Source organism: Squalius cephalus, assembly GCF_949319135.1.
Source record: "Squalius cephalus genome assembly, chromosome: 5".
Lineage (NCBI taxonomy): Eukaryota > Metazoa > Chordata > Actinopteri > Cypriniformes > Leuciscidae > Squalius > Squalius cephalus.
In genome coordinates, this window is record NC_137126.1 from 45,137,883 (window position 1) to 45,161,358 (window position 23,476).

The following is a 23,476-nucleotide window of genomic DNA, read 5'->3' on the forward strand; positions in this document are numbered from 1 at the left end:
TTTCAGATATCTGTATTATTTGCCTGTGTGCGATTACTTGCATGATACAATTTTTGTAAAAGCAATACGTGGAATACTAAAAGGTATTTTATTCTTTATATGTGGTTTCAGTGTTTTTACTGAATGTGTCTGGCAGTAATTGAAAATGACTTGCTGTTTTTCTATGTTTCAGTTACACTGTAAAAGCTATGAAACAAATGTACAGTATTACTGTACAGTAATGTAAATAGATGGATAGATGCATAGTTGGATAAATAGAGAATGGCTGAATAATTAGATAGAAAGATGGATCCAGCAGTAATTGAAAATGAATTGGGTTGTGTTCCAATTAAAAGTATAACAGTGAAAACTAACGCCATGTTTCGTAATGATATCTCCCAAGCGTAGCATGTAGAGGGTGAAAATCAACGGTCCTAGTACTGAGCCTTGAGGTACTCCATACTGAACTTGTGATCTGTATGACATCTCTTAATTTACGGCTACAAACTGATAACGGTCAGATGAGTATGATTTGAACCATGCCATCAATATTTGTGTTTTACTCTCAACTGTAAATTGATATTCAATTAATTGTAGTCAAAAATTAATTATTATTAAGTATTTAAATTTAAAATTATTTAATGACCAACATTTTGATATTTAGCTGCATCCAACGTTTCGTGTGCAACTTTAATTAAAATTGCCACACCCAAGAGATGACATTTTGGACCCTTTCCTTGCAAAAAATCACATTTCCATTTGCATGATGGGAATAATTTGTTCCATTGATACATTTTTGAGTGCTGAATCCATTTTCCATGCATCAGATACCAGCAATCTCATTTTTAAAATTTATGCAAAATAAATATCAGTAAAAAATTATGCTTAACTAACTAAAACTATTAAAACTAAAATGAATCTGAAATAAAATATAAATTTTAGATGAAAAACTTATTAAACTTATTAAAATGTAAAACAAAAAAAGAAAATGATAAATGTTGCCTTGTAAACTAACTGAAATAACCTTAAATAATTATTAAAACCCAACACTGAAATAAAAATAAAGCTAAATAGAACTAAAAAACAAAACAAAAAAAGAATTAATAAGTATTATAATAGTATATAAATAATACTAAAATAACACTGCTACAAAATATTTGGTACCAAACTAGCTGAGTAGAAGTCTAGGTTGCTCATTGTGTTTAATGTAAAGTTTTATAATCTTTTTTAAATTGTATGCATGTCCCACATTTTGTTATCAAGCTGTAAAGTGATTATAAGCCTCGTATAAAATGGTTGAGCAACCTTTTTTTTTTCAGTGTTCATTTGTTGTTAAAGAAAAATGCTTTTAAATGTAGGACTTATGTCTTATGTCCCTGTTTATGGAAAATGCATAATAATAACAACAACAATTATAATAAATACATAATAATTGTGGTATTTTCGTCGGAAAGTGTAGTAATCATGCTTAAAGCTTAAAATGTCCTACATCTATTTGAAAAGCCATGATTTACTGCAACATCTTCACTAGGATGATTTTTTTCATTTCCAATAGATGGCAGTGCTCCTCTGATGAGCAGGTATTTCTGGAGAATGACTGAGGAAGTGATTAGTTCTTTATAGACTAGACTAGGGCCAGATGCCAGAAACAGAAATAGTAAACATGAAAGTGAGAAGCAGACTGTAGATTGAAGCTGTCTGTGTCTGTAGTGTTCAGCGGCCTCCTGAGATCTGATCCGTGTGTCTATTCGTGTCTGACGCCAGACGGGGACAGAGAAGATCAGCGAGAAGAAGACCATGTACAACAATAACAACAGCACACCATCCTCCTCCTCCTCATCCGAGGCTGGAGATGCTAGAAGTTCGCTGTTTAACCCGGGAGAGCCGCTCAGACAACCGCGAACGACTCCTCCGGTGTCGGACGGCAACTCAGGTGAAGTAAAGTTCACTGCTAGCTGACATGCTAGTCCGCTAATAACCACCTCTGTGAAGTAACGTTAGCTAACTGTGTCAGAGGCTTTTGAGGGGAATATATTAGCACATTTCTTTGTCTTTTTTGCTTAGTCCTCTATTTGAGTCAGGCTCGGTTAAACAAAGCAGAACATGTGGCTTAATTAGCCTGTGGAGTGACTTGAGTCGACGGTAGTTAATGCTAATCACTGTTTAGATGTGGATTATCATGATTTGACTTGTATACAGACTGATATATGTATTTATATTTATATGGATGTAAATGTGTTTGTATGTATGCTTAGAATATAGATTTATAGACTAATGCTTTGGAAGTGCAAAGCTTCTTTTTTATTACAATGCCAGTAGAGATACCTGAATGCTTGTCCATGTTTGTGTAAATGTCTGAGGTTACTAATGTTTTTACAATGTAAAGCTTGTTTTTACAATTTCTGTAGAGTTGCCTATAGATATATAGACAGACAGACAGTCAGTCAGATAGACTCATACATGGATATATGGATGGATATATAGGTAGATGGATGCATTGTTCGATAAATTCAATGGATAGAAGTTGATGGATAAATGAATGAATAGATAGGTGGATAGGTGCATATATATAGCTGGTAAATAGATAGATGGATAGATATAGACAAATGCATATATATAGATGGTAGATAGATATAGATGGATAGATGAATGGGTAGATAGACAGATGGATAGAAAGAGACACATGGACAGATAGAGATAGATAGGTAGATGGATAGACAGACACAACAGATGGACAGATAGATATATGGATGGATAGATGATGGATGCATCATGCATATATAGATAGACAGCACACATAGACAGATGATGCATGGATAGATAAGATAGATAGACAGACAGATGGATAGAAAAATAGATAGATGGACAGATAGATAAATGGATAGATAGATGATGGATGGGTGGATGCAGAGATAGATGGATGCATGGATAGATAGATAGATAGATAGATAGATAGATAGATAGACAGATGGACAGACAGATATATAGATAGGTTATTGCAGTCTTCAGAATAAAGCTGGTTAAACGGTCACCAGCAGTTAGTGGGCGAGATGCTTAATCTGGTCAAATCTGTCATGTGACCTGAGTGGAGAAGTCGTCTTTATGGAGTTGCTTTTGCATCTACACTACAAGTCTTTATTATTATTGTTTCCCAAGTTTTAGAATAGTCATCAAAACCATGAAATAACACAGATGGGAATTATGTTGTGACTAAAAATGTTAAATGGATTAATTAAGGTCTTCATTGCTTCATCTTCCAGACAGCAGATCCCCTGTTCTTTCTAATTCAGGACACAATAGCAGCAGTGCTGCAGATGCACTGGTGAAGAACTCCAAACTGTCGGCTGCCGCACCTGAGTTTGTCCCAGGATGTTATGCATTATGCCAGGTGAGTCTATGTGGCCCTTTAAAAAATATATATTTATATATATATATATATATATATATTTACCCGGATGTTAGTCTAATGTTCTCTCTCTATAGGGTGATGTGTATTCGGAAGAGTCTGAAGAATACTACGCTGAGGCCTCACTGGCTGAATTAGTTCAGGATTTTGTAAGCCATCTGAACTCGTCTCCGGGGTCCTTTGAGTCAGAAATTGAGTATATCACAGACACGCTGAACAGCTGGGTCACTACAGAGGAGATACTGCAGGAGCTCGTAGAGCTCATCTACGTACAGGTGTGCTTGTGATGAGTTTCTCAGAATGGATCTGTGTGGTATCCTGTCAAAGTGCACATCCTAAAGGAATAGTTCACCTGAAAATAAATTTTTCGGTATTATTTACTCACCCTCATGTTGTTCCATAATTATGACAGAATTTTCAAATTTGAGTGAACTATCAAAATTAGTGTTTACTTCATACCGAACTTTTTGACTTTGGTACCATACTAAGTTATATTTTCCAATTATATCTTTTGTAACAATATACACTTCTGTATCAAATCAACATTTAGAATGATTTCTGAAGGATCATGTGACACTGAAGACTGGAGTAATGATGCTGAAAATTCAGCTTTGCATCACAGAAATAAATAATATTTAAAGTATATTAAAATAGAAAACCATTATTTTAAATTGTAATATTATTTCACAATATTATAGTTTTTATGTATTTTTTTGATCATATAAATGGAGGCTTGATGAGCATAAGAGTCTTCTTTTAAAAACATTAAGAATAGTAATGTTTCCTAACTTTTGACCTAACTTTTGACCGGATATATATATATATACACACACCAGTGCATTTTTTAAGTGGACACAAATGTGAATAATATGAAATAAAATGAATGACAAAAAGCTGCATGAATTTTACTCCAAATTGTGTATTTTATTTTTTTTAGTTTTGCATGTTCATTGTGTGTTCTGTTGAAAAAGCATGCATGTAACCTGAGATGACCTCTGTAACACCTTTGGTATTTTTTATATTATGGATAATCATTTATTAAATTTTGTAATTGGTAAATCTCAAATCATGCATCAGTGCTGTATTTGCTTTCCACAGTCCACGTCTATCCCTAACTTCGCCTACACTGGTGCGCGGCTCTGTAACCATCTGTCTCATCACATCCGCCTCACTCCAACCAACGGTAACTTCCGACAGCTCCTGCTGAAGAGGTAAACCATTTAAAAAAGCCTTCTTAAATGGTAAAACTGTAGCTTTTGGCCCTCTAGCGGTTAAAAAACAAAACTTCATGCATTTTGCAGAAGAACATTGTTTTGGTTGTGCTTGTGTGGATGAATATGGTTATCATACTGCTCATAAAACATTCACTACTAGGCTTAAGAGACAAAACCAGTTTAGATGGAAAGGATCTCAAGCTGACTAGCTGAAGACATTACTGTATCTTTACCCATTAATAGACACGTTACTTCCTTGAAAATAAATTCCAGCACAGGGTTACAACAACCATAATGAAATGAGCCTTCACAATAGATAATGCTTTACAGCTTAACTCTGTTAGAGAGCTATATGTGGTAATTTATCTGTTCAATTAAACAGCTTACTCTCCTGTTGAGTAATAAAAACGCCATCATCTCTGCGTCACTTTTACAACGTTTCAAATTCGTCAATTCTCCCGTCTCCGAAAAGCCAAGCCAATGTTGATTCTTGTTTTATTACGAGTTCTGTCTCGTTCTCCTTTTGCCTGCAGACTCTCCTCTGTTCGGCGTTTGTGTAAAACAGATGCACATAATAATTTGTAAGAAAAAAACACATTTTGGAAGAAAAATTTATAATTTATTGACTCATTATTTAAAATATTATTAATTTTGAATAAAAAAAGTTACATAGTGTACCTTTTAAATAATCTATCAGTCATAATCTTACAGCTGACACCTACGTCAGAGTTTTCTGTGTGTGTTTCACAAAAGTGGCTTGACTCTTTGTTCTTAAAGTCACTGATTTCTCCCCTTTTCTTATTAGCCTTTACTTTCAGTTTTGTTTTCTCTCATTTTTGTAAGTTTCATTTATCCTTAAACTCCATTCTGTGGTGTTTGTGTAGGTGTCAAACTGAGTATGAGCAGAGGGAGCAGTCCATGAGAGGAGATCCAGAGACCCAGAAAAAGTTTCACTCATATGTGCTGTTTCTGGGGGAGCTTTACCTTAACCTGGAGGTCAGTTCACAACCAATGCTTTTCTTTTCTTACCACAAAATATGGTTATTACACAGCTATCTGGAATACAGTCTAATAACCAATGGATCCTTTTTAAAGACTGTGATGATCCGCAGTTATCAACATCGCAAATCTAGTAAATTAAAAATAGAATGCTACATATTGTGTTATATTACCTTGTCAGTACACACTTAAAAGTGCTGGGTTGATTCAACCCGATTAGGGTCAAATATGGACAAACCCAGCCGTTAACATGGACAAACCTAACCATTGGTTTAAATTTTTAAATAAACCAGTTTTAAACCAATGGTTGGGTTTGTCCATGTTTCTAATACAATGGCTGAGGGAATGATGGCAAATTTGAAATCTTTCTCTCTGACCAACTTAATCAATCTTGCTATATTTTTTTCCTCTTTTGGAAAGTCATGGAAACTCTATCATGGATTTTTTTCTCTTGCTGTTGGAGCAAATGGAAACACAAAAAGATTATATATTTGCAGTTGTCTCCCATTCACCTCTATAGAAGTTTACCCAACTATGACGAATTTCACTTCTGAGAACCCCAGAAATGTGAAAACGAGTCCATAGAAATCAATAATAATTTATCATAGTTCACTAGACGTCATATAGGTCATACAAGATTGACTCATGGATTTCTGCTTAAAGACGAAGACCCAAGTTTATGCATGTTCTGAAAGACCCCTCCTTTCCATCAAACATGTTTTATTGGACTGTCCCCCTTTTAATGAAAGTAGACAACATTTCAATGTAGTAAGCTCTCTTTAAGGACAGTAATGTTGTCAGAAATATCGATGTTTCAGTATGTCTCGATATACAAACAGTTTAATATCTGAAACGGTTCCAATACTCCTTTTTCAGTGTCGCTTTTTTGCTCTTCTCTCCGTCAACGAGTGGCACGCACCCGCCTCCTCTCATTCAGTGGTCTCATTCACTCCAGTTAAAAAATAGTGTTGGAGTGACCGGGTCTGAATTTCGTCACGGTACACGCATAATAAAGCCGCCTCTGACATACAAGTGCCAAAATTAGTTCTTTTTCGCAGCTTATTAATGGTCAAATACACTCAAAAATAATGTCACAATGCCCATCTTGGTGAGTATTAACATAAACACAGTCGTAAACAGTTCAGGAAGAATGTGTAACAGTATTTTGGATCCGTCCGTGTGTCAGTTCTTAAAGGGACAGCAGCCTAATAAACGTTAATCAAACTACAAAAGACAAAGAGAAAATCACTTACTGCTCTTGACTGATTAACTCGAGTAACTTTAATTGATTATTCTGTATTTTTACAATAAAGTTTATCCAGTGTTAGTTTAAGTTTGATTACTTTGTTTCTTTATTTAGTTCCTTGAATACTACTGTTAGACCTACCTGAAATAAATAAAGCAGTCTATTTCATTTGTATCTTTAATCTACTGTATTTATTTGTGATATGGTTAGTAATGTTTATTTGTTCTTATTTTATTGCTTTTTTAAATTCAATTTACCATTTGAAATCAAGCTTCCTTGTGCTATGTGAAGCTATTGCAACAAAATTACCCCATTGTAAAAACAAATACATTGAGTTAGAAAATATTTGTGCGATAATTGTAATGGTAATTGATCAACCTTTATATATGAAAAAGCTTAAAAGCTTCATCATATAAAGTGATCTCAACATAAGGAAATTTTTGATTGCCTAGACTTTGAATAGAAAAACAAAAAAAGAAATAATAAAAATGTCTATATGAGTATATGCAGCGTTGGTATCGAATATTGGTATCGAATATCCCCATGGTATCGAATATAGTTACTTTTCAAGGTATCGTATCGAAGTTAGAAATTCCAGTATCGTGACAGCACTAAAGGACAGTAAGATATCCCTGAAAAAGTTAGCTACTGTATTTTTCTTTTTGTTTGTTTTTAATTTTAATTGTATTTATGCAACTCTTGTATTATTTTGTAATTCAGTTTTTGCCATGAAGACATGGCATTAAAATCTATACTACTACTATATTTACTATATAATGATGTGTCTGAATTGTATATCTCCGTTTTTATATATCTCTCTTTTATATAAGTCTCTTTGGATAGAAGCATCTGCAAAATAATTAAATATAGATTATGGACTGATTATTTATATTATTTTTAAATATTACTATTTAGTTTAAATTTGTTTTTATTTATTTCTGGTTAGTAATTTTTGTACTTCAACTTCAACTTATTTCAGTTAAACTTATTTCTCATTTTCAGTTATTTCTCATATTTATGTTTTAATTTTTTTTCTTCAGTTTTAATTCAGTTAACCATTAAAAAAAAGTTTTAGTTTAGTTAAATTTAGTTAATTTAACTAACCCTGGTACATTCAGCTGTTCATCCTTACTAAGTAAACCCCAGGGCAGAGCTTGATCTGCTATGTCTGAGCAAATTATGTAATGCTAAAGCCTAAACCAATTATAACCCTTTGTCTATTCCTTTGCATATTCCTTTGCATAACCTAGCATGTAAAACATGCCATATATATCTGCTTGAATTCAAATATCAAGTCTTTTTCACTGTCTTTCATATTTGTAGCTGGTTATTCAAATATGAGCAGCTACAATTTTAAATTTCAATTCTTTTAATGTCTTTCAGGTGAAAAGTGGGAAAGGCACACCAGGACGAGCTAATGTCTTACTGGGAGCGCTAAAGGATCTTTTGAACACATTATTCTCTCACCCAGATGACCCCAATCTAATTTGTGCTGTCAAATTACTCAAGGTGTGAAATATTCCTGTTCTTATACACTGCAGTAACTGTTAGACTAAGAAGAGCCAATACTCTGCAGGAGTTATCAAGTGATCTCAGGACTCGGCTTAAGATCATTTGTGACAGTAATCCTGACCTCAACAAAGACAACTTAAAACACCGAAATGGAATAATACCTTTAATTTAATCAATCCTCAGATAATAATGCTCTACTAAGCTATTGGCGCTGACTTGCATTGTTTTACTGTACTGATCTGACAAGCTGAGCGGCTCCATTCTGGATGACACATGGAAGGAGAGAGGGCAGTCAGACATGAGTGAGATCATCAAGAAGATTGAAGACATCTTGTTGGACGCCAAATGCAGCCGGTGAGTGAAAAGTGGCCAAAAGTGATGTCCAGATTAGGAAAATTGACATCTTCACTCTTTATTTAAATATTATTAAAGATTTATTAAACTTTTTTGTAAGCATATTGCGTTGTTGGGTTTGGAGTGAATTGTTTTATATTTGTGATAACGCAATGAAACCAAATTGTGCACATCATTTTTGGCCAGGCTGTCAATTAAAGAAATTATGACTTGCAACACCAAGAGAAAACCAATTAAATATTAATAACTGTAATTAACGTTGTAGTCAGTGTATGCTTTTTACTCTGAGCTTTTTTTACATGGTAAAATAAAAACCTGTAGCTGTCGTTTTCCTTTTTTGCCAAATAATCTTGTCTCGTTGGTTCTTCCGTGTTTTGGACTTTAAAATATTTTGATGTAGGGTCAGTGATAACAAATATCCCCTCCGGACATCACTTTTGGTCACTACACTATAGTGTTGAGGTTTATGAACAGCACTGACTGCACACTTGCATAAGAGCACAACTTTTCAATTGCTGTTGTTGCTCATGACGATATAAAAATGTCCACTTCCAGTTGCTTTGTTGCTGCGTATGACTGTCAGTGTGAATTGCCTTTATATTGATGAGAGCTGTTCAGTTGCATTATTGAGATGTCCATTGTATCTGTGCTTTTGTAGAGATGTCAGACAGATGCTATTGAAACTGGTGGAGTTACAGTCCAGTAACTGGGGGCGAGTTCTCACAGCCGCTGTGTCCAGTGATGCTACACCTGACAATGACCCCAACTACTTTATGGTGTGTATATGCTGAAGAAATGAAATTCATTCAGATGCACATCAATTTGGAGTAAAATATGTCTATCTGTGACAGTCTCTTATGCTCCCAAAGGCTGCATTTGTTTGATAAAAAATACAGTGAAAACAATAATACTGTGAAATATTATTACAATTTCAAATAACTGAATTTATTTATAACTGAAAGCTGAATCTTCTGCAGCCATGATCAGTTTAATGCATTCTTTCTTAGTAAAAGCATTATTATTATTATTATTATTATTATTATTATTTTAAAGTACTATGTGACAGTATCTTTGGAGCCTCTCTTACTGTGCTTCTCTCATATTCATATTCCTCAGAATGAACCAACCTTCTACACGGCTGATGGGACGCCTTTCACAGCAGCAGATCCTGGTGAGTGTCGTCTGCTGGTATGACCCGTGTACAGACTTCATCAAGTGGCTGAATATCACAAAACCATGTTCCAGTCCAAAAAAACAAAGCCTATTTTATGACCATTACTAATACTTGCATATTTTGGTATAAATTATGTAAGTTTTAAAAATAATTTTCTACCAAATGTTCATTATCATAACATGTTTTATTTTTAAAGATTAATAATAATTACTGTCTTTTTAAATATATATTTTTACTTCATTACACTAAAATTTAAGATACATTTTTTTCAGTACAATTTTTCATGTTTTTTTTATTTTTTAAAAAGTCTCATGCTCACCAAGGCTGCATTCATTATACAAAAATACAGTAAAAATTCTGAAATATTTCTACAAAAATAAAATAACTGTTTTCTTTTTGAATATATTTTAAAATGTAATTTATTCCTGTGATGGCAAAGATGAAGTTTCGGTAGCCATGATCCTAAATACTTGAGCTTTTTTTAAATTTGCATTATGGTAATGAGAAATGTATTTTGATTTTTAATACAAATGACAGAATGCTCATACAGGTTTAATTTTCTCTAAGTGATGCATAATTTATTTTTTTATTTTTCTTTTTAAATTTGGTTTAAAATATGACTGACATGTTCTTGACAGGATTCTACTAATTTGTTCACATTCAATTCGATTCACATTTATTTGTACAGCGCTTTTCACAATGCATTTCGTTTCAAAGCAGCTTTACAAAAATATACATGTTTCAACGTTACAATTAAGAGTAATCTGTTGGTGACTGTCAAAATAATGTCCATATGGCAGAAATGTACAGTTCAAAGATAATACAAGTTAGCAAATATCATGTATTCATTTAAGCAGAAACAATGAGCAAGTTAAAGTGTAATTTGTCCTCTCTTTTTTTCTTTCTTCCCCACCACAGAATACTCAGACAAATATCAGGAGATTCTAGACAGAGAAGACTATTTCCCTGATGCATATGAAGAGAATGGAAATGAATCGTGAGTAGATGTTTGTACATTTGTGTTCAGAATATCCATTATAACGTCCGTTTACTGCACAACTTAGCAATATGGTAAAGCTGAGAGGATAGTGAGGCCTAGTGTTATTTTAATATCATTGACATAAAAAAAGTGTTAATATAATTTTTATTTATTTTTAGATATTTATTTTATTTTAATCAAGTTAAAATAAATGAAAACAAGAAATGTTGCCATTATCTGAAATCAAAAATATTTAAAAAAAATATATATACATTTTATTTCAAGTAACAAAAGTTTTTTTTATGGTTTTAGTTATAACTAAAATAACCCTGGTGTGACCATCCCCTCTGCTCAAACTCCAGTAATTGTCCTCATCACAATGATGCTTGGTGGACTCAAAGAGCAAATTTTAGTGAAGTCAGCAGTCCAGGGAGAGCACTCTACTCTAACAGTTTTGTTTTAAACTACACAGTTGCAGTGAGGCTTTTACAATGAAGGAATACATGAACATAATAAAAATGTTTAGTTCATAGTGCAATCATCCAATCTTATATTGATGATTTAGACAACTGCACACATTTATTTATAATTAACTGGTTACCCATTTACCAACTATTAATATTATCAGTTAAATGGTTTAAAAAGTAATTTTTCAAGATTGTTTGAAAATGTTTGCTGTATGTTTTAAAAAATACGCTATTACATATAAAATTGGGTTTCTAGGAGAGAAAAAAAAAAATTGGGGATGGAATCATTTTATTACATTAATGTAAAATACCGGTAAATAAAGCTAAATGTTTATGAACATTATAAACACTGTAAACATAGCTATAGGCTATTTTAGTTCCCCTCACCCCATGATAAATCCTGTAAATGTAACTTTATTCAGAACTGAACAAGAATACAAAATAGCCTATTTAAAATGAATCCATTTAAAGCAAAACTGAAACAGAAACCAGTGATGGGCTCACGTAGCCCACCTCTCTCATTGCACAACAAATCCAAATGATTCCATATTCGTGATGTATTTGGATGCTAAATTATTATTTATCATGTATACTAGGCTTTGTACTTAACTAGCATTCTAATATCCGCATAAAACATCATCCTTCACGTGTGCAGACATGTGCTTGTCAGTCATAACCCCACAGTGAGGCGGTGGTCACGCTCAACAGCACAGATTGTACTATGGACTATTTAAATTGAGCAGTGTAACTCTTTATATGTTTGGTTGGCTATTTTATTTTGACAATGAACAGGCTGCAATGTCAAGTTAGCAGAGCTAGAACTGATGTGTGTGTGTGTGCGCGAGGCGATCTGCACAATCACTTGAATTTTTTTTCCTGATAACAGCGGAAACAACTTTATATACTCAGTCATTTATGGTCATACTTTTATAATATAATATTTAATAATAAAATGTATAATATGTAATAAATGTTTGTATTCAGACTATTTTAAAAGTTTTTACGCTCGCATTAGGTGGTTTTTCAGGCAATTCGAAAAATAAATATTTTGCAAAACTGCAATGGAAACAGTTTTTGCGCATTTATAGGTCACCTGACTTAGATGACGCGGTGTGTTTGGACAGAATACGAGACAGAGTTCTTTATTAAATTCATATAACACAAAAGAATTACAGGAATAATGGATTCTAAACCTCAAATAAATGCCGCAATCAAGATCTCGAAGCAAAAATGAGGGAGAAACACCCAGAAACAGCTCATATGTGCCGCTTACAAGTATAATAAGGGTCGTTCCTCACCATTAATGCTTGGAAAACACATACATCTCCTTCCATTAATAATAATGGCCAGTGCAGTGGCTGGGATTAGTACATAAACCTCCATTTTGGAATGTTTTTACTTATCGCGAGAGGAAAAAATGAAGTTTTAGTCGCATAACATCGGTTAATGGAAACGCCGTCATTTCGCAATAGTTTTTTGTCGACATTTAGAAAAAATCGCAAAAGTTTTGCGCAAATCTGTAATGGAAACGCGCCTACAGACATAAACAGAGAGAAGTAGCTCCGGCTACAATGTTCATCCGCAAGACGCATACAGTTCTGTTTATTAATCGCTAGAGCGCCAAAAGTTACGGACTGCAGCTTTAAATAACCAAACTTTAACAACACAAGGGGAGATCCCTCGAGCTAGGGCTGGGCAATATATCGCATGACATTGTTAGGCGCATCTCGTCAGTAAAGCCAGTTTCTTGATTAGTAGTAAATCGCCATCACCTGCTTTCAGATGGAGCGGCATTTACTACAAAGAGCCGTAGTTAACTGACAAGCTGAGCCATATCGCATTAATATTGCGGACGTATCGCCTGCGATAATTAATGCGATATGGCTCAGCTTGTCAGTTAACTACGGCTCTTTGTAGTAAATGCCGCTCCATCTGAAAGCAGGTGATGGCGATTTACTACTAATCAAGAAACCGGCTTTACTGACGAGATGCGCCTAACAATAGCCGCGTTTCCATTACCCTTCAAATTGCGCAAATTGAAATTGCGAATTGAAAATACGCTCAATGGAAACACGTCAATTTCGCAAAAACTCCCATTTATCGCAAAAACTCCCATTTATCGCAAAAAAGTTTTTACGCTCGCATGAGGTGTTTTTTCAGGCAATTCGAAAAAGAAATATTTCGCAAAACTGCAATGGAAACAGTACCAACGTCCGTTGCCATGATTTTTGGAATGACTTATCGCGAGAGGAAAAAATGACGTTTTAGTCGCGTAACATTGGCTAATGGAAACGCCGTCATTTCGCAATAGTTTTTTATCGATATTTAGAAAAAATCGCAAAAGTTTTGCGCGAATCTTTAATGGAAACGCGGCTAATGTCATGCGATATATCGCCCAGCCCTACCTCGAGCGCAGCTGATGATGCTTGAGTGACCAAGAATATATCAATTTACCAATAAGCTTTGCTTCGATTCCTCCATCCTCATTTTAGCATCCTCAGGAGGGTGGAGCCATGTAAATAAATATCTAAGCTTTCACTGTTCCTTCTGTTTCAGTTCCGATGATGATGATGAAATGGATCCAGAGATCGAGGAGGCGTTTGAGAAGTTTTGCATGGAGTCGGACGCAAGAAGAAAGAAATGAGAGACTGTGAGGTTGTCATGTTAACGCATTACCCGACCAGCTGGAATGTTTCAGAGTGGGCGGAACCAAGAACATTTTTGGTTGATTTTCGTTTAATTTCTCAACATGCACTTCTTGGCTACAATGTCGCTGGATTTATGGCTGCATTGGTTTAGTTGAAATGCAGAATAATTTGCAAGTCCATCAGGCCATCAAATTGTCAGTAGCCATTGGTTTGGCATTTGGGTTGTGAGGTTTATTTTATGCGTGTTCTGATTTATCAAACACCCCCCCCCCCCCCCCCCCCAAAAAAAAAAGTTTGCAGTGAGATTTTAATATGAGCCGAAGAGTAGCATCATCAAGTGTACGTGTGGTTTGTTTGCAGATTAACTGCTCAGTAAATGTAGGAGAAACGAGGCGGGACGCATCGGTTTGTGTTTTACTCCACAAGGCATTGCCATTTAAAGTTACAGAGCACAGAAAGTAAGACAACAAAGTTTTAAGAAAACAAAACTACTGTTCTTCCTTTCACAGATTCTCCTCGAATCTTTTCTTAGCGTTATACTTTCAATTTATGCACATGTTTGAGGAAAGGAGAAACCCCAACTTTAAAGTCTGTTTGGTTTTTTTTGAATGCAGGGATACATTTTCCACATATGTTAAGCGTGTTAAATCAGAGGAAAAGCTCAGTACAGTTTTGGGGCTTTACACAGATTCATCCGGCACTGTGATTTACAGATCACCAACATCTCATGGATCCCAGATAAAGGAATGTTTATTTTAATATAGCTGTAAATATTATTTGCTGCATTGTTTGCCTGCAATAAATCTTTATTAATACACTGTCTCTTTGTGTTTCTGTTGGTCAGAACTGAGCCGGTTTTGTTTTTTTCTTCTTTAGTTAATGGACTGTTAGATGAGATGCTGTCCAACTTGTTTTGCAATCTGTTAACTCTTTCATGCATGGCGTCCCCAGTTGCAGACCAGTGAATGAAAGTATATTTTTACGCCAATGTAATATTAAATATAACATTAACTATGACCCTTTATTTGGCTTTTGTAAAACTGATGATGATTTACAAAGTAAGAAAACAAAATTATACTGATTTTCAGCAAAAAAAAAAATTATGAAAACGTTTATTTATATGCAGTTATAATGCAATATGCAAAAAAGTGGTGAATATTTCACACTAAAATAATGAAAAAGATAGCAAATCATATTTCAAAATTAAATCTTGATCCATGTTTATAGCTCAGGTTAAATCTTTGCACCAAGGGGGCGACAACAGACACACAGAGTTATGATTATTGTAGAAGAAGTGGTTCATCCAATCAACGTCGTTCTCTTCATGAACCGCGAAAATTTACATGGCAACTAAGGACAGTCCGATTCATTTCTGCGAATCGGTTCTTTTGAACAGTCGTGTCAAAGAAATGAATCAAAAAACGATTCGGCGATTATTTGGTCCATGACATCCTGACGTTGCAATAAAGTCTAATCTAAGAACACATGGCTGATTATTGGGGGGGTTTCGAGCAAGTTTAATCAATAAAAGTGTTGTAATTCCGTGTCGCAGTTCAGTTTGATATAGCTTTTAAAAATAATTCAAATCTACATGAAAAAACTTTTGACTTCCACATTTTGATGTAATGCTATTTATTTGAACTGAGTCATACAATCAAAAAGTACATTTCTGCTTTTTGGCTATTTACTTATATTTCATCCCATAAGTGAGATCCCGGGTTTGTAAACCAGTTCTGTCGATTCATTCAAAAGATCCGACTCGCAAGAACGATCTATTTACGAATCGAACGGCGCAATTTGACTCGCGCCTGTGGAGTTTGTTTGTGTCTCTTCAGTGATTTTTAGTGTTTACGTTTAGACCGTCGCAGTCAAATGATTATGTAAATTGTTTTGAGTTCCATCCGATACGTTTTCAGTGTCATGTTGAGTGAGTCATGTGTTCAGTTAGGTTTATGGTCATGTATGTGGACGAGTCTGTGGATGTGTATTACGCAGACGGGTGCAGACTTCAGCTCTCACCCTGCGGATCTGAATTCATGATAGAGAAACACTTGTCACCCTCTGCACACCCGCTACAGCCCAAAGAGAGAGTCAGACAGAGAACAAGATTCGCCATCAGCGAGTATAAGGTACACATATCACCCTTTCATCTGTATAACTATCAAAACTGTGTCATTGTAATGCTAAACGTTTTGTGTCTGACTGTTGCATTGCTATCTATCTATCTATCTATCTATCTATCTATCTATCTATCTGAATAACTCATCACCATCCGCTGTTTATACCATATCATCTATCTATCTATCTATCTATCTATCTATCTATCTATCTATCTATCTATCTATCTATCTATCTATCTATCTATCTATCTCACCATCTGCTGTTATACCATATCCCTCCATTCATCCATCCATGAGCCGTCTTTTGTTTGTCTTAAGTATTTTACTGCTGTTAATATCGATGCACAGTATAAAATTAAATAAATCACTTCTTTTTTCTTTCTCTTGTTTAGGCACTGGTAGTGAATGCTTTGGCATTCAGAAACAAGTATGCAACTCATCCATATTTGCCTGAAGAGCTCATAACAGTGGAATTCAACAAGGTTAGACTGTCCTTGACTCCTTAAGATGTACTTTTTATTACTGAAATCATGTAAATCCAGCTTAATTTCTCATTTATGTTTATTTGCTTAACCAATTGCTCATTTGCAGAAGTTCAACAGTGCCATAACTGAGGTTGAGTGGCCTGGGTCTGACTCTTGCACCACTGGGTCGCATGGAGAGATCACAGTTTGCTCTGTTGATGGACTTGCTGAACTGGTGCTTTCCTCTTCTGGAGAAGAGTTCACGGTGGAGTTCATCTGTCGGTCCAGCCAAAATGAAGTAGAGTCGCAGTATTTGCAGCTTCAAGGTCACCAACACAAAAGCACATGTTTATTAAGTGGCTTGTCATTAAAATCCGCCAAGGTTAAGGGTTTAACCTCCTCAGCTGGTGCTTGGTTGGACGATCCTGGGTCAGTCGGAAAAGCCCCCAATGTGGAAAGACTGGAATCAACAAGCTTGAAGTCTGAAAAGGTGCATGTGTACACCACAGTGATCCAGCAGTATTCCCGAGTGCTTTACCCACAGATGTGGTGCTATCCTCTCTCATTGGCTGTCAAGCATTGGGAATCACAGAAAACTAAAATAAATGCTATAAATGGGCAAGATAGAAAAGGTTTAACAGACAGCGAAGATCGACAAACATCTGAAACAGGGCTGAAGACTCATCTTCCCAAACCATTGCCTTTAAAATGTCCCTCTCCTCATCAACACAGGTGAGGAACTCCAAACAAACACAACTTACAGTCTCATCTCATCTCTCTCTCTTTGGCTTTATATATGGATGAATCTCTCGACCTGTCAAGAACTGGTAATATTTCACCCCTCAAATAAGTATGTCATCCCCAAAATCGACCATGTGATGTTCAGGTGGAGATATAACACTGTGAATCCTGATTTGCTGGAACAGGAAGAGGAAGTCACAGCTGAGCTGGTGAAAGTGGTCTGGTGCAAAGACATTGTATACCGGTGATTACTGATTCATTTCATGTTCATACACCATTACCTATTGCATCATCTTAAAGACCATTACTAGGGTAAAAACTTTACAAAGGGCAAAAATATAATTTGTTAGGATCCCAATAGGTTACGTGTGTGTATGTGTATGTGTATATATATATATATATTATACACATACACACACACAAACACACATGCATGCATACACATTTTAAGTAGTATATTATATTTTTATATTATGCCTTTCCATATTACTTTCAATTAAAAGAGGATTTTATCTAATCATTATTCTTAAGGTTTGGTTTCAAATTGTATAAAAAAAAGGAATATATTTCAGTATATTTACTTTACTTTTGATTCATGATTTGTTTGCACACAGTCCTTAAATGGATAGTTCACCCAAAAAATCATTTGCTCACCCTCATGTTGTTCCAAAACCAGTGAGATTTTCTTTCTTCAGTAAAACATAAAAGAAGATATTTTGATAAATGTCTGTAATTTTTGTCCATACAATTAATGTCGAAGGAGTCCAATGTTGTTTGGTTTCCCAGAATTCTTCAAAATATCTTCATTTGTGTCATATGTTCATTTGGTTTGAAATGACATGAGGTTGAGTAAATGATGACGGCTTTTTCATTTTTGTGTGAACTGTCCCTTTAAGGACTATGTGCCAAACAAATAGAGTATGCATTGGACTTAAACACTGACTGATGATGATTTCATGTATTTTCTCTCCTTTAGTATAGTAGATGGAGTGATACCGATGGTAGAAATCTCACCTGGTGATGGTTCAGTCATTAGATCCAATGGCGTTTTAGCCAATTACTTCACACATTACAAGGCTGGAGCTGCTCACAGAGATGTAAGAAAACACTATCAAGATGTGCTTGGTCTGAAGAGAGGCTGATGTACTGATGCAGAGAGCATTACATGAATGAATGTACAGTATGTAGATGTATGATTCAGAAAATGAGTTGATTTCTGTGTTCTCAGGCAGTGGAGTGTGTGTATTACCTGTGTGGTCTCCCACCTGACGTACCGGGTCAGCTGTATTCTGTCCAATCTATTGTCACACGGGCCAGCAGGTGAGATGAGAGGTTACTGGCATACAGCTCACATTAAAACCAAAACCAATAGACAGGATTCCAAGATAATTCATGCCATAATATTCCTAAATACAGGAACATTTCTATTTATAGAATTCAGTCACTAGAGGGTGATAAGGAGACCCAAAATGTTGCACTGCAAAGCTATTGAACAATTGTGTTTGCTAAGTCAAGCATCACTGTTAACACATTTATTCAGCAAGGATGCATTGAACTGATAAAAAGTGATTGTAAAAGACATTTATAATGTTACAAAAGATTTCTATTTCTAATAAATGTTTTGTTTTTAACTTTCTATTTATCAGAAAATCAGATAAAAAAATGTATTATGGTTTCACATAAATTATTCAATATTCAACGTTGACAATAACAAGGAATGTTTCTTGAGCACTAAATCATCATTTTAGAATGATTTCTGAAGAATCATGTGACACTGAAGACTGGAGTAATGAAGCTGAAAATACAGCTTTTCATCACAGGAATAAATTACATTTTAAAATATCTTTAAATAGAAAGCAGTTCTTTTAAATTGTAATAATATTTCTCAAAATGACTGTTTTCACTGTTTTTTGATCACATAAATGCAGCCTTGTTTAGAATGAGAGAGTTCTTTCAAAAACACATTACAGACCAATAACTTTTGAATGGTAGTGTATAATTTGTGTATTCCACAAACTAAATTACACTAAAACAAATAAAGACTATTTGGTCTGTGTTTTGTTAGGATTCTGAAATGTTTCATCCAGGCCAGAAGCTCCCTGAGGGTCCCGCTCTCTCTTTACTGCTGGAACGAGGTGTGTGTGACGGAGACTCGCTCAGTGTCCGGTGTATGTGTGTGTGTGTGTGATGATAACGGTTCTGTCTTCAGCAGGCTGCGGTGTGTGATTGTGTAAGTGTAGTTCAGGAGGTGACGGTGGCAGGTACAGGACGTTTCAAAGCTCTCTCAGACGGGACGGTCGAGGTCTTGTTCCTGGATGGAGTTAGGGCTCAGATGATGTGGAAGTCTGACACATGCACACCTGCACAGGTACATAAACTTACTGTATGCATTTCATTAGCGTACAACTACACACTGATCATGAATCATCTCACCAAACTGCTTGTTTACTTCCATATTTAACCAGCTCTTCACCAGAGACTATTTGTTAATGCTTACATCGATTCACATGCTAAGTTTTTAGTATTTTAGGGGGATACAAACTCAAATTTGCATCATTGAGTTTTTTATATATAAAAATATTAATTTAATATTATTATATTAATGTAATATATTATTTGTATATATTAAATATTGATCATTTCATTACAATGTATGGTTATATTGGTGTATATAAATGAAAATGTAATGCTCATTTAGTGAAAAACACTGAATGTGCCTGTTTTATTTTGGTAGCATTAAGATAATATAGTTCTTATTAAAAACAAATTTAATCAGTTTTTATTCTTATTTTGTTTTCATTTTCATTTTATTTTAAAGTTTTAGTAATTATGTTGTGTGCTCTGTTTATAGTTTTATTCATTTTTCTTTGTTTTAGTTTATTTTAGTACATTAAGGGTTAAACTGAATTAAAATGTTGCCTTGGGACCTAGCTGAAATAAAAAAATTCAAATGTATATATTTTATTGATATAATAACTTTAAAAGGTTTAAAAGGATTAAACCTGCATGGCCCAGTCCTAATCAGCATGCCAAATGCTCAATAGAGCGTAAATTAAGTTGAATTGGAACCATGTCAGTAAACCAAGTTTAAAATCCTGTTGTTGTTTTTTCAAAAGTTATGAATTCATGATTTATAGATATGTGTTTTAATTATGTATTTGTGATGGCAGTGTGGAGAAATGGACCAGAGACTTAAGACAGAAGCCAAACCATCTCACAGCTGGTGCCAGCTCAGTTTGCCAGATGGGCACCAAACTCTTGTCCAAGTCGAGACAGACAAAACATATCACAGGTAAAGAGATAATGAAAAAATCAATGCACCAATTACTTAAGAAAATACGTCATTTCCTATTATACATCTCTCTCTCACTCAGGTATGTGTCGGTAGTAGTGCAGTGGTGTGACTGGGTAAAACAGACAGAACAGAGCATGAGCGCAGTGGGTGTGGCTCTCTCAGACTCCGCCCATTCTGACACTCCTCAGCCAATAACGTGCAGGTATTAAGGAACTCTTATTCCCAGTATCATCTTTATTATAGTATTATAGTGATGCATATCAATCACTCTCTCCCAGAAATCCCGCTCTCTATGTTCTTTCCAGGGTATTTTAAAATATAGTTTTACAGTATAATTGCTTTTTTATGCATTGAAATGCATGGAGGATAGACACAACAAACTTATTTGTCTCTTTACTAAGTTTAATGCATTTCAAAGTGTAAATTATTTTTATTTTTTTTCCTTACATTTTTGGGAAACTATCACTTCATCATCCTGATTTCTTTCACCCCTACAGGTCTGTTGTTTCAGAGCTGGAAAAGATCAAGAGGTTTAACTGTATCCTTTTTTTTTTGCTGAGATTATATGTGTATGTTAGGGCTGTCAAAATAAAATTAGAATTTTGAATATTCGTCGAATCAAAAATAAAAATCCACATTCTAATTTTAGCTGTGCGTCAGTCAGCCTTATCAGTGGCGAAGAGATGTGATGATGATGTAAGAGTTGTTGTTGCCTTTTAATGTTTTTCTTAGCCTATGCAATTGAACCCACTTGATGCAGCGCTGCTGCGTTGTTCATTCAAAACACTGCAGAAATAGAGAAGCTCAATGCGATCTAAGTTACGTCAAAACCATAACCAAGCCTTTCACACAGAAGGCATTTTCTGTGCGGTTTTCTATGTAAACAAGTGCTAGATGGACATATATGACCGTTACACTCAGGTCTCGCAACAAAGAGCCACATGTTTAGAGAGCTATGTAAAGTAAAAGAAGTTTTAAAAAACATGTCTTGAGACATTGTGGGTGATTTTCCATTCCACTGCATGTTTTTAAACGCTAAAAAGTACTCTGTCTGAAAGAACTCTTTGCGGCTCTTTGTATTAAACTATGCATAAATATATGATGCTGTTTTGTTCATAATAGTTTATGCAATTTACGAAATTATATTTGATTATAAACATTACATTAAATGTAAAGCTCTCTTTTGTACAGACTGTCATGTTATTTCATTGCTCTGAATAAACCATTTAATGCAGTGAATTCATATTTTGCTCATTGCACCCTCTTGTGGCCTCAGGAGACCTAACTGAAATTATGACTTTTAAATTAAAATATAATTTGAATATTAGTAATATTTACATTTACAGTTTTTCAGCCATTTTGACAGCCCTATTATATGTGGCTGTTGATGCAGAAGTTGATTATTGAGAGCAGGATGTTTCTTTAACACAAACCATCAGTTTTGTTGGAGAACAGTCCTGTCCTGCGTTCTACAGCGAGATCTTTGAGATGTGAGCGTTCTCCTGATCTCTCCGAGATCAAACTCACAGAGAACTGCATCTCTGAGGCTCTGCTGAAAACCTCCAGAGCCATACGGGACATCGACACGCTCTTATCGGACAGACCGTAGACTAGACACGCACAGTTCCAGAAGAGCTTTCCAAAAACATTCCCCAAAAAATTGTCTGGTTTTATGGATCAGGGAAATGGAAATGAGGCTGTATGGGACAAACATGAATCTCACTAAACCTGTCAAGAACATCATGTCTGGGTCATATTTTACTCCACAAAAAAAAAAAAAAACTTGGTCAAAAGACAATTTTATTGTGCCTATTTTCAGGAACTTTCAAGCACATTTTCCCCCAATCCCCATTATTTTAATACACTCACTCTCTTTCTCTCTCTCTCTTTCTCTCTCTCTCTCTCTCTCTCTCTCTCTCTCTATCTTATATATATATATATATATATATGTATGTATGTATATAAAGCAATTATATTAGTAAAATCGTAAGTATTTATATATTATAGTAGTATTTGTTATACTGCCTTTATTACTTTTAAGAATAATTATAATAAAACAATTATGGAAAAATGTGCTTAATTGTACAAAAATGTCTGAGAGAAAAAAGGAGCAATAAATTTAATGCAAAATATAATTTATATTTATTTTTCTTCTTTTGAATTTTGAGGTGAAATGTTCCCTACAGCGGGGGGAATAAGTATTGAACACGTCATCATTTTTCTCAGTAAATATATTTCCAAAGGTGCTATTGACATGAAATTTTCACCAGATGTTGGTAACAACCCAAGTAAGCCATACATGCAAAGAAACAAACAAAAATAAGTTCAGAAATTAAGTTATGTGTAATAATGTGAAATGACACAGGGAAAAAGTATTGAACACATGAAGAAAGGGAGGCGCAAAAAGGCATGGAAAGCCAAGACAACAGCTGAAAACTTACAGTAATTAAAGAGCAATCCAGCCCCCTGTCGGTGGAAATTAATAACAGCTGGTTCAGTCCCAACGGATGGCCTACAAAAAGGTCTCATTGCCAAGGTGTCACACAAGACACATCTCATGATGGGTAAAAGCGAAGAGCTGTCTCAAGACCTTCGCAACCTAATTGTTCCAACACATAATGATGGCATTGGTTATGGGCGCTATTCTAAGCTTCTGAATGGTCCAGTGAGCACTGTTGGGGCCATAATACGGAAGTGGAAAGACAATCATTTCACCATAAATTTGCCTCGACCAGTGCTCCTCGCAAGATTTCTGATAGAGGAGTGAAAAGAATAATCAGAAGAGATGTCCTCTTCAAAACGATCCATCAAAATGTTGCCGTCATTGTGTATTGTCTACGAAGTATTGAGGTTTCTGCGTTCACACAATGCGTAACTT

The 23,476-nt window shown here is 34.9% G+C and overlaps 3 protein-coding genes across 5 annotated transcripts in view; all 3 read left to right on the forward strand.

Moving 5' to 3' along the window:
- Positions 1-98, forward strand: part of mybbp1a (MYB binding protein (P160) 1a) — a 23,749-nt gene extending 23,651 nt beyond the window's left edge. For both annotated transcript variants that reach the window (XM_079871766.1, XM_079871767.1), the window contains exon 27: positions 1-98. This exon is cut by the window's left edge and continues 505 nt beyond it. The gene's annotated coding sequence lies outside the window, so the exon portion shown is untranslated.
- A 1,452-nt stretch (positions 99-1,550) lies between these two features.
- On the forward strand, positions 1,551-14,254 carry paip1 (poly(A) binding protein interacting protein 1). Its single transcript, XM_079872322.1, has 11 exons — positions 1,551-1,912; positions 3,240-3,367; positions 3,463-3,660; positions 4,484-4,596; positions 5,484-5,595; positions 8,228-8,353; positions 8,604-8,710; positions 9,369-9,486; positions 9,827-9,881; positions 10,803-10,881; positions 13,887-14,254. The coding sequence occupies exons 1-11, from the start codon at positions 1,777-1,779 to the stop codon at positions 13,972-13,974; spliced, it is 1,260 nt and encodes a 419-aa protein (XP_079728448.1). The 5' UTR covers positions 1,551-1,776; the 3' UTR covers positions 13,975-14,254.
- A 1,504-nt stretch (positions 14,255-15,758) lies between these two features.
- On the forward strand, positions 15,759-22,365 carry cUnh5orf34 (chromosome Un C5orf34 homolog). Of its 2 annotated transcripts, none has more exons than XM_079872676.1 (12): positions 15,759-16,107; positions 16,491-16,580; positions 16,690-17,294; positions 17,449-17,547; positions 18,280-18,400; positions 18,532-18,623; positions 19,369-19,438; positions 19,513-19,671; positions 20,474-20,595; positions 20,678-20,800; positions 21,096-21,136; positions 22,038-22,365. In XM_079872676.1, exons 1-12 carry the CDS (start codon positions 15,913-15,915, stop codon positions 22,205-22,207), a joined length of 1,887 nt encoding a protein of 628 aa, XP_079728802.1. In that variant the 5' UTR covers positions 15,759-15,912; the 3' UTR covers positions 22,208-22,365. The 2 variants fall into 2 exon arrangements, with proteins under 2 accessions (XP_079728802.1, XP_079728803.1); XM_079872677.1 differs by having other exon boundaries at positions 19,516-19,671.
- The last annotated feature ends 1,111 nt before the right edge of the window (positions 22,366-23,476 follow it).